This window comes from Ciona intestinalis, chromosome 10 (genome assembly GCF_000224145.3).
Source record: "Ciona intestinalis chromosome 10, KH, whole genome shotgun sequence".
Taxonomy (NCBI): domain Eukaryota; kingdom Metazoa; phylum Chordata; class Ascidiacea; order Phlebobranchia; family Cionidae; genus Ciona; species Ciona intestinalis.
The window spans coordinates 2964930-2976922 of NC_020175.2; the positions used below are offsets into that span (position 1 = coordinate 2964930).

Below are 11993 nucleotides of genomic sequence, written 5' to 3' on the forward strand. Positions count from 1 at the left end.
ACACAGGGGCGGATCCAGACATTTGCTTTAAGGGGGGCGATTTTGTTACTAAAAACTCGAAAACCTTTAACAGACAAAAGTTATGTATTTTTAGCGCCGAAAACACACACAACAATAATGTACAAGAAAGGTCATAATCGAGCGAAATAGACGCCAAATACATAGCCTACACTACAAAATCCAATCTGCGGTTTTTACTGTTTGCAAAACGGTTAATAATAGCATCTGGATCCATAACAATATCTGTGCTGGTGCATACTTTTTTTTAATTTAAAAGTTAAACCAAGGTTGGATTATTACGTCATAGAATGCGTATTGTTACGTTTGATTCCTACGTTAAAACAGTGGGGAAAAACAAGACTATACCGTCTTATAACGTATGTAATATACCACTATTGTGACGTAATAAATCGTTAACCTTACGCAAATCAGACGAATTACGGTGACACAGCATGTTTTTGCGCATTTTTAAAGTTAATTTTCGACACGAACGCCCGACTTTTTTGAAAAAAAAATTAGACAGCAGGTATCAGTGAGGGCTATAGAACATTTTGAAACCAAAATTTCAGGTGGCCACCAGCTAAAGGATTACCAGTTTTTTAATGTAAAAGTGCATACTTTTTTTTAATTTTTTTTTTTTTTTAATTTTTTTTTTTTTACGGCCAGGTCTAGGGGGGGCGATCGCCCCATTCGCCCCCCCCTAGATCCGCCCCTGATTATACATTTGACGCAAATGCGCCACTATGATTTAAAATATACTAAGCGAAATAACAATCATAGATCAACGCTAAAGGGGAGTTTTCCAATGGCATTTTTTGACATCGAGTATCTAGATTAAAACGAACCATACAGCAGATTAACGTTGCATTAATTTTATATGATTGAAACCGCGCCATCTGTCCCAAATGGCAAGAAAGGACGCAAAGCGCGATTAAAATACCCTCAATGTTATTCAATGTATAAAGAACTTTGCTCATCAGTATCTATGGTACAATCCATATACACAATCTATCATTTAAAGGTAAAATCAACAGGAAATATTTGTCATCTGTTTTTCAGTTCAACTATATGGGAAAGTTTTACCCACGATGACATCATATTCTGACCAATAATTTCTAAATAAATAAACAAAAATAATTTTGTCTTGCAAAACATAAATATTTAAAGCGCTCTAATTGCCGGCACTCACACCACTAAACGTTTACTTAAGAACAAATGATAAAATCCTGCTGAATTGATAACGGCAAATATAGTAGGGTGGGGGAAGATGGAACACTTTTAACACATAATTTCCAAACAGCCTGATCGTGTTTTAAAGAATTAACAACGGTCTGTGGAAGACGTAAGGATACGATTTCATAATTCTTTGAATGTTCTTTGTTTACTACCAAATGGAATGAGAAAACAAAATGAAAAGGTGTCCCGTCTTCTCCCACCCTACTATAATGGAAAAAGTGGTAATTCCCAAGATTATGTGATTGACAGTCGACGATGTAGATGAGATATGAAAACAAAAGAAAACCCAATTAAAATTTCCATATCGACTGCTTAAAAGCACAAGTCACTTTCGTTTTTGCATCACTCCGCATTTTTATTTGAAGCAATAAAACTTACTCAGTATAACCGTCAAAGTTTACAACATGGCAAAATCAGTTATGTTGGCAATACTGTTGATTACAATTACGTTGATTTTAACCGAAGGTAAAATTCTTCTATTGTAAAAATGTGTATGCTTTAGTTTTAGTATGAACAATCTATGTTTTTAGGAAAAGCTATTTCGGCAGTTGACGATCAACTGGGTGCAAAGCAGCAGCAACAGGTAGTTCGCTTGGTTGTATAGCATTATTATGTTGGGAGAAGATGGGACACGTTTAGCACATAGTATGCAAACATCTTAATGGTGTTTAAAAATTAACAAAAGTGTATGGGAGTCGGGAGGATTCGGTTCCACTAATTCTTTGTTTTTTTTATTCCTACCAAATGGAACGATAACATAGAATAAAAAGGTGTCCTATCTTCCTCACCCTACTATATAGTGAGTACTTGTGGTACAATTATAAAATTTAACTTCTGTTACGCTTAAACTTTAACCAAAATATTCTGCAGAAATTGCTTGATGGTGTCACAGCTTATCTTTTAAACGATCTCAATTTAGCGAAAGACGACCAGCAAAAAGTACAACTTTCGGTGACTAGTATATGTGCTTAAAATGTAGCCTATAGTGCGCGCTTGCATATGGGATACCAAAGATTCAATGAGAATTTGTCTATGTGGAATTCCAAATCGATTTCGAACATCCCAAATTCACCTCAATCAAACAGTGAATGGCAAATCTTGAAACTTTAATGCGTTAGATAAATAGATAAAACTGAACTCATTAAAACGAATCGATTCAATCTGTAGTCAGTTTAACTGTGTCGTATTGTATATTAGAATATATTTTTTGTGTTTTTTTTAGAATGATAAAAAGGGTCATCTAGTCGTGCCGGGAATTTTAAAAAAGCAAGCTTCATTACCATCAGTTGAACCCTCTGGTCAAGAATTATATCGCATTCTTCTGCAGAAACTCGTTGATTGATGAGAGAAAGAATGAACACCAGCAATTTCTCATCGCTTTTCTTTTTTGTATTGTTTATTTGTAAGCATGATAGCGTAAAATTAAAAGAAGTGTGTTGGTCAATAACAGTCATTATTTTGATGTGAATAGCACGATAGTTTAACTATCTCTGGTTTAATACTACAGCAGCAATTGGCACGTTGGACTATATTATAACTTAGCTTGTATATATGCCCTTTTAGTTTTTGGTCGTACATCAATAAATGTAACTTGCGTTAACTACAGTCGTCACAACTCAAGTGTTTTGTTTTACACACCTCGTACCAGCTTACGAGTTACCACTAATGTTTCTTCGTGGGTGTTTGTGGGCTTGTGGTATCACAAAAAGGATCAAAAATGGTCGTTGAAGGCTGCGTTCTGTATACTATATACTACAATCACGTTGGTCAGTTTTTATCGCTAAGCTGGATATAATTGTATTCGGGGTAAAATTTAAGTTGTTTAGCGTTTTATTTGATTTAAAAAGCGATTTAGAACAGCAAAATGAATTAATCGAAGAGACAAATAAAATGATTAGAATTATAATTGGTATATTACAATTTGCAGGTATGTAGAAAGTAGAACCACATGATATAACAAAACGCAAAAGTCCAAAATAAAAAGAAAAAGTTGCTTTAACAACTAAACTGCTGTGCACATTAAATGTTGAAAGGATGTCAGATTTTATACCAATTGTGTCAAATTCCCCCCCACCAATCGATATCACGGACGATGAAGATGATTTCACCGATTTTCGAGCTGCAAATGATCACTGGGAGAGCGATGAGGACCTAAACTCAATCCCTCCTCCAATGCCGGATGTAAGTGACTCTGATTTTGACTCGCCAGTGAAAAAAATCCTCCCAAACTCTTTCCCCGAAGTTCTAACAGAAAACGGTGAGAGTTTTAAAAGTTCTGACGTGACGGTAGTGGATGATAATGATAAAAAACCGGAGAGTTTTATTTTCGCTGACCCACATACCTTTAAAGAGTCAAAAATAAAGCAAAATGGTGAGGTTTTATCAATAGTGGACACAATAGAATCCAGTGTTTGTGCAGTGAACAGTATTCAAGAAACAAATGAACACATGGAAAAATATGAACCTGAAAGTACAGAAATTAGTCCTGACTCTGACCAATACAATGTCAACAGCACTGACCAATCTGAAGCAACTTTAGAAAATACTCAGCAGGTACCACAACACACAGGTAGTGATACAGATTTTGGTGACTTTGGGGCATTTAAAGACGCAACACATAATGTGGAAAGTTCAATTTCTACAATAAATGTAGAACCTGATATCTCTGTTTCTTCTGAAATTGATAATAGTGAAGAAGTGGGTAATGTTGGTACCTTGGACAAAGAAAAGTCGATTACTAATATTGAAGCTGAAAGTTCTGTTGAGCAATTTGATAATGATCAGCCAGAAGTGCCTAGAGAGTCTGCACCTACTACCGTTATTAAAGACATTACTTCGGAGGCAGATTGTGAAGATGAAAATCTCGAAACATCTGCAAACACGGATGACCCAAAGACAAACACATGTCATGGTACTGACTATAGTGTTAACCAGAACGAGAAGCCGGATAATTTAATTTCTAATGAAGACGAATTTGTTTCTAAGGAAAACAGCGACACATTTGTGACAAATGATAAAGAAACTGAAAAGGTTTCTCAAAATTCAGAATCTGTCGAAGAGTTTTCCAAAGTTTCTGAAGACTTTGTAGAAACTGAAGACAACTTTGCGAATTTTCAAATAGCCCCAACAATTGCTGAGAAAACCGAGAGTGATAATGACGATTTTAATGACTTTGCAAACTTTGAAAGTTTTCCTACTGGTTCCGAAGCGCCAGTTGCTGCGAACAATTCATTTAATGCTTTTGATGAAAACACTACCAACGCCCCTGAATTTGTAAATGAAAGTAATGATTTTGCGGCCTTTGCATCACCAACGAATCAAGACTTTTCTGAAACCAATGAAATAGAAAACCCAACAGACAACGATGACTTTGGAGACTTTGGGTCTGCAGAAAACCAATATTTTAAAGCGGAATTTGAAAATTCTGGTACAGAAGACAGAAGTACTGATGATGGGAATGACTTTGGGGATTTTGGTTCATTTGAAGAAAACACATTTCCCGCTGCAGTTACGTTGAAAGAAATCAGTGTGTCTTTAAAAGAAAGTTTGGATCTCGTGGTGATTTAAATTCTATTTTGTTAATAAAGTATTTAGGATCAATAAACATTTTAATTTCAGTCTTAATCAATAAAAATTCATACAAGGAAACAAATACATTAAGGTGGGGGATGATGGGACACCTTTTCATTATATTTTCTCGTCCCATTTGGTGGTAAACAAAGAACATTCAAAGAATTATAAAACCGTATCTTTCCTTACAACTCCCATAGACCGTTGTTAATTGTTTAAATACACAGTCAGGATATTTGGATAATATGTGCTAATGTGCGGTATCCCATCTTATCACACCTTACTGTTTGTATATATAAACATCAAAACATGTCATATTTAAAACATTCCTGCTTTCATTACTCTTATTGGACAACAAAACTTTAAAAATGACTATATATATATATATATTTGTAGACATATATATTTATATGTAAATTTTGCAGTTCAAGGAGGTTTCCAATTTAAAGCTTTGGTTTCCCGTCCAAGAAAAAAGCACTGGCAACACTGAAGAAGATACTGACACAGGAAACACTGCAGTCATCAAACAAGTGCATGATCATATTGAAGATGACATATTGGATATTTATGTTCAAGACTCCCCTGTTACGAACAACAACTCAGTAAACAAGTATGGTGCTGCTATTACTTAGGCCTACTGATTTTTAATTGTTCTTTACACAACATAATCGTCTTAGCCACATGCCAACTAAATGATTAAAAAATGTCTCTAACCACATTTCTTTAGCTTAATATAGGAGATTTTATTATTAAATTACTCTATTTCTTCTGTTTAATTGAATGCCGCAAATTTAAAATTAATTGTGAAATTCATAAGTCAATGAATTTAAAAATTCAAATTTAACTATTTAAAACTGTTAATTCACAACCCTAAAGCTAAAGGTCTAACCCCTGTTAATTCACAACCCTAAAGCTAAAGGTCTACTTTTTAAATTTTTAAAAATTGTTAGTTTAGCTCAATAGATGATGTATGATGACGTCATTAAACAGAATTCCAAATCCCGTAATTTGAATCGAAGTATTAGATTTGAAATTTTTTGAATTAAAATTATCAAGGTTCCTGTTTTACTTAAGTAAAATCTTTTTCTACACAGGCCTTCTGCGCTGTGGGATTTGCTAGAAGACGTTGACAATGCAATTGCATTAAAGTTCCAATGGAATGGTTCCGACCACAATCGCAGACTTATAGAGTCTCTAGGCATCAAGACACAGAATATCGTAAGTATCCTCAACCTGCCACAAGTCCTTGCTCTCAGTATGCTGGGTGTTGGTGTTGCATGTAATAGCTGTGATGGTGTATGGATAATTGTATGAGGGGACAGTGGCCACTGTAGCGATTACAGGGCGCCAATTTATTTTGCATTTTTTGCATTGCATTCTTCCAAAATCATATATTAAGGTTACTTTTCCTTTTTTGTTCTGTTTTAACTTTTCCTTTGTTTGTTTGTTTGTTGTACATGGAAGTTGTAATTTTGTTTCCTAATTTTTTCATTGTTATGATTCTGTTTTTAACCAAGCTTGTTAAATTAATTACTAAACAATGTTTTTTTTTAGTAAACTACCAAAAAAATCGTTTTGTTTTTTTCAACAAAGTCAAAGATAATGCTGTTTGTTATTTCTATTCATCTGTTGGTCTTTTAGGCGGTCATTTTATAAGCCTTGCTGTCTGTATATAATACTTTTTGAATATAGGGTAATTTTTGTATAGCGGGTTTACAATTTTAAAATAGACTGATGAGAGATAAGACACCACTGAAGGAAAAAATTATTTAATTAAAATTAAACAAAGAGAATTTCTAAAAGTTTTTTGTTTGCTAACAACCCAAAACTGGTTGTTGTCTAACCCTAATGAATACAATCTCTTAACTTTTTTCAGCTTTTTAGCGGAACTGCAAAGCCCTACTATGTCCCAACATATGCATCTGGTTTGGTGAGTAAAGCTTTTTCAGTTATCGGTATAATTGTTAAAATCTTTATTATTTCTTTAAAAAACATGTTTTATTTCATTAAATAACACATATCATTTCTTTAAAAACTGATTCTTTCTTTAAAAAACACCTATTATTTCTTACAAAACTTATACAGCTTTTGACCTGTTTTCGAAAAGACAATAATTTAATCAATATTTTTAACCACTTTCTCTTTTGCACTGTTTTAAAATGACTTTACCAAGCACTTCCCATGGCAGTAGCAGTCAGCTAGTCACAACAAATTTGCATGTAATTGTTAGATCCAGTCTACCAATCTTGAAATATATAGTATGATTCTTATGTATACTCGCAAAATAATGTATTCATTTGTAGAAACTACACCCCATATGTAATTTACACATCTCAAAAAGTAGAATATATATAATATAAGCAATGTTGCAGAGTAAATCCTATGGCATATAATACTGACCCTAAGACATTAAATTGCTTTCTGCCTTTCTCTAAGACAAAAAAAATAAAACACTTTTATTTTATTTGGCAAATGTACTCCAGGGTTTATTGGAGCCTTCCAAAGAGTTAAAACCGGTTTCAGCAGCTGAAAAAATAACCGCAATCTCTCCCACTGACAAAGTAGCTCCTGTAAGTATTTCAGTCTTCAAAAATTTTATAGAGGTTTCATAATATAGTAGGGTGGGGGAAGATTCTATTTTGTCGTTCCATTTATGAGTAAACAAAGAACACTCAAAGAATTATAAAATCATATTCTTCTGACTCCCATTGTTAATTTTTTAAAACACAATCAGGATATTTGATATTATGTGCTAAAGGTGTCCCATCTTCTCCCACCCTACAAAACAATATGTTTTAATATATTGACATATAACAACTTTAAAACATAACATTCCTTTAAGCTCTGTTCCTCTACAATTTAATGATTTCATTTGCTCATAAATAAATTATAAACCCTTGAAAAAAATTAATAATTTTAGAAGTATGTAATGTATTAATAAACAATTCTGCGGTCTTAAATGTGACCAGGTGTTGCCAAAGTATCTTATTGGCCAATTAATTATTTTTATTTGTTTCTTTGATTACGGTAGCGAAGATTTTAAAATATTTTAAAACGAAAAGACAGGATATAGTGACAAAACAACAGTTGTTAAAACACGCTTACAGTTAAAAACATATTTACATTTAATTGGAAGAAAATAAGCGTGGTCGCTACACAGCAAACAAACAAGCCATTTATGTTAAATATTTTCAAGTTAAACTTCTATTCTTACTGTACTTTACATAAATCAATACCTGAAGTGTGGTAGCAACTTCAGCCAACAGCTCCAGCTACTCATTATAGCAAAAATAATGACATCATACAATCAATTTGTATAAGAGACTGACAATGCCTGTTAAACAATAGGTTGAAAAAATCTTATTAGCCCTTTAGGGACGAGTAATGCAAAAACGCATTTTGAAACACAAGTTCACAAAAATGTTCATAAGTTTTTTGTAGTTGGTAAAAGTTTTTACAGTTCGTTTTATTTGAAAGACAAAGGAATTATCTACCAATATAAAGTTTGAAAAAGGCATCATAGCATTTAACAGTGTTTAACAAATTTGATTTGAAAACTGTTAAAGTATTTTTTAAAAGGTTAGTCCATTTTCTGCCCCAAAACATTTTTTTGTTTGTAACCTTTTTTGCTTTTTTTGTCTGTTACCTTTTCGTACCACCAGATCCTTACCATTGTAATCAATTAACAATAACAATATTACACTGCATATATTTTATTTACCCTTCAGTTACATTTAATTCACAAAAGGATAAAGTACAATTAATTCATTCCATAAACAGTGAGCCCTTTCAGGTACATTTTTTATTATATTTTTCGTCCCACTTGGAAGCAAACAATAAAAATTTAAACAACTATAAAACCGGATCCTTACTACTCCCATAGGCCGTTGTTAATTGTTTACAAAAACATCAGGATACTTGGATATTATGTGCTAAAGGTGTCCCATCTTCCCCCACCCTATATATTATATTAATATTACATAGTACTAATATTATATAATTATAGTATCTTTATGTTACAGGTTGATGGTGATGCGGTTTGGGAAACAGAAACAGGTTTGTATCTAAGCAACTTACTGGTCATTTTTCTTGTTTTAGATTTAGGTTAGTTTTTATATCATTATTTTTATAGCAGTTGCCAATTAGAAAACTTTATAATGTTGAAGCCAGCGTTATACATTATCGGACAGTGGAACAATAGCACAGCCAGTAAGCTGATTTCACAGCCGCTTTAAAACTTTAAAAAAGGCAAAATTCCTTCAAAAATGATCACATAGAAAGTAATAAACTTGGTAACTCATAAGCTGGCACGAGGTGAACGCCCAGGTTTAACGACTGTCGTTTACCAACCATGCGAGAATAAAGTTACATTTTAGCACATTTTTCACTATGTTATGCTTCTTATTTTTATGTAATTTGTTTATGAGTGGTATTTTTTGAACTGACTGTGCCACTACAAAGTACTGTTATTACTTTTTAATAAAATTTGGTTTCTTTTGCTGTTATTTTGTAAATTTGCAAATTTTTGGTCGTTTACAGTTCGAACTGAAGTATGTCTGCAAAACTTTAATTATTATTTTAATTTTTTTGTAATATTTAGTACATTGTATTATGACTTCATAGTAGTTTTCGTACTTTGTAGTTTTCGCACTAACTTTTATTGCATGGCCACTTGTAGGAGGTAGCAAGCACGTAGTCACTGATGCATGTCATACTGGTGTCGGGGGTGTAGCGACATCTAGTGTGCTCGATTCCTGTAGTTTAGATCTTGATTTTTTCGACAAACCTTCGCCCAATGCATCTTCACACAAAAACAAATCAGGTTGAATTTTTTTCAATCCATTTTTTTGATCTTTGTTTCCTTTTTTGATTTTTTGTCAGGTTAAATTTTCACATTTTTTACTTTTTTTTAAAAAATTTTTTATGTTGAACTTTTTTTAATCCCCCCATTTTTTTTTCTATACTGGAATATTGCTCCTTTAAAACGGGGCTTCTCAAATCATTAGTCCGACTCAGACTCAAAACTAGATTTCTATTTCGTTTAGTTGTGTAGCTGGCTATTGGTTATTAAAACCTTTTAAAATTAGTTTTTTGACCGAAGTTTTACCAGTAATTTTTTTGCGTATTTTTTTAATTGTTTCCGTAAGAGTTCTGAATCACTTCTTTCAATTTTAGATTTGTAGCCAGCTTTACCTGTCTACCATTTCCACATTAACTCATTATCAGTGTATACGATTTGAATTTTAAAAAGGATTTCTTAAAATTTGGTTAAAAATTACCTAATTTTTAAATTCAACCAGTGTAACAGACAAGAGACAGCAGTATGTAGTTCATTAAAATCAATGTTTATTTTTACATAGTATTTTAAATAACTTGATTTTTAATTGTTACTCTATGTTTTAAAGCACTGTAGCATCAAATTCAACATATCATTGTCACTGCATCTGCTCAAATTATCATTTTCACTTTAAAAAACCTTATTGGCACATTTCTTGCTTTTGTAATGTTGATGCAGTTTGCAAATAGGAATTTTTATTTTTGCAAATTTTTTGTTGCAAATTTTAATGTACATTCTCCTCCCAGATCAAGACAAAATTGATCCCGAGCTCCTCCAGCTCGCGATGAAGGTGACTCCGGACACAAATCCTAAGAAACCAGATCCTCTTTCGAAGATCCTCGCATCCCTTGGAGTTGCCTCATCCCGGAAAACAATGAATGCAGAGGAGGATGAGGACATCAGTGAAGAAGGAAGAAAAGTCCTCCAAAAACTTCCAGACCTTTCCTTTATGCGATCGACTGTCCTTATGTTTCCATTGCAAAGTAAAATATCAACCACGGATTAAACCTATTTTTTAAAATGTTTTTTCTCACTTTTTTCACGTTTTTTTCGACAAAAATATTTTTTTCCACTTTTTTTAACATTTTTTCCACAAAAATGTTTTTTCTCCTTTTTTAGTTAAAATAAGTTTACATAGCAACATACACCATATCAATGAAAATAACTTCTATTATGCCACTTGCCCAAAAATATGAACTAAATAATGTTAAATTATAAAACCCCCTATTTTTATTCTGGCATTTAATCTAAAACAAAATGGAAAAAATAGTGCTAACTAAATTATATAACTACATATATGCGTTTCTGTATTTTTTAGATCAGGCACAATTTTCACGTCAAGTGAAATTCCCTAAACCAACATGTAATAACTAGTCTATTTCCCAGTAAGCAAAAGCCTACAACGCAATACCCTTGCATTTTTAGTTCTCATATTCCTCAATTAGCTAGGTACTGTATTGTCATTTTATAATTTTACGTTTGAATATTTTATTCCCTATTTTAGTGTTAGTTATTCTTTTCGTCAGTAGGTGTCATTTTCATGGTCAGTACTTCTCCAAATGTCTGTAACTAGGAGTGGTTTAATTATATACAATGATTTTAAAGCAACAGTTATGCTTTATTGAGCATGTAGTGTAACTACACGACGGGATGTATTTTTCTTTGACAAAGCAAATTTAATATTTTATGTCAGCCGAATTCTGCTCACAGTCTGTGTAATGTAACTCAACTTTTAAAAATAGCTGTGTGCTTTCAATGCCAGTATATGAAGGAAATGGCAACGGACCAAATGTTTTTCATATTTAACAAATTTCTTTATAATTCAATCTACAGCAACCATTGTGCAATTATACTTCTCTGTTCAAGTGAAAATTTTACATATTTCTTGTGTTCGTTGTATTTTTATTTGTTTTTACATCCAATTTACAGCAACCGAATAGTAAAGCATCCAAAGATGCACAACAATTGAAATATTAATTTTTTAATGAAACTGGAAAAAAATCTTATTTTTTTTAATCATTAATTTTTTCGGATTCTCTTAATTTAACTTCAATTTAAAAATCTGACACACTGTGCGTTTTAAAAATTATGGTATCGAACTAACACTTTAATTGAAATATTATCATTATTTATTTGCCTGTCCACATTTATACTTCTATTTTAATTGTTAAATGGTTTTGGAGTAGGGTGATTTTGTAATTGCATTTTTTCTAGATAGCAGTGGTAAACGTTTGAGCTGCTACCTAGCGTAAGAATTTGCACGTATATTTTTAAAACGACACACTGCTTACTGGTAGTTTGGCCTCATTGTACTTGCGTGTCCTATGAATACATTTACAATGGCCATTAA

At 32.5% G+C, this 11993-nt stretch overlaps 1 protein-coding gene across 5 annotated transcripts in view; it reads left to right on the plus strand.

The window, feature by feature from the left end:
- The window catches only part of LOC100182104 (aftiphilin), a 25351-nt gene extending 13358 nt beyond the window's left edge, over positions 1-11993 (plus strand). Inside the window, exons 1-11 of one of the 5 annotated variants that reach the window (XM_026836291.1) lie at positions 1420-1701; positions 1767-1819; positions 2107-2187; positions 2459-4794; positions 5232-5416; positions 5901-6024; positions 6683-6736; positions 7290-7376; positions 8829-8862; positions 9485-9628; positions 10390-11993. In XM_026836291.1, coding sequence (XP_026692092.1) covers positions 3271-4794; positions 5232-5416; positions 5901-6024; positions 6683-6736; positions 7290-7376; positions 8829-8862; positions 9485-9628; positions 10390-10649 — 2412 coding nt within the window. In that variant the 5' untranslated portion in view covers positions 1420-1701; positions 1767-1819; positions 2107-2187; positions 2459-3270 and the 3' untranslated portion in view covers positions 10650-11993. Of the gene's footprint in view, positions 1-1419; positions 1702-1766; positions 1820-2106; positions 2188-2458; positions 4795-5231; positions 5417-5900; positions 6025-6682; positions 6737-7289; positions 7377-8828; positions 8863-9484; positions 9629-10389 lie in introns of those variants that run through there. The other 4 variants (XM_026836292.1, XM_018813728.2, XM_002131171.5 and 1 more) reach the window with 4 other exon arrangements.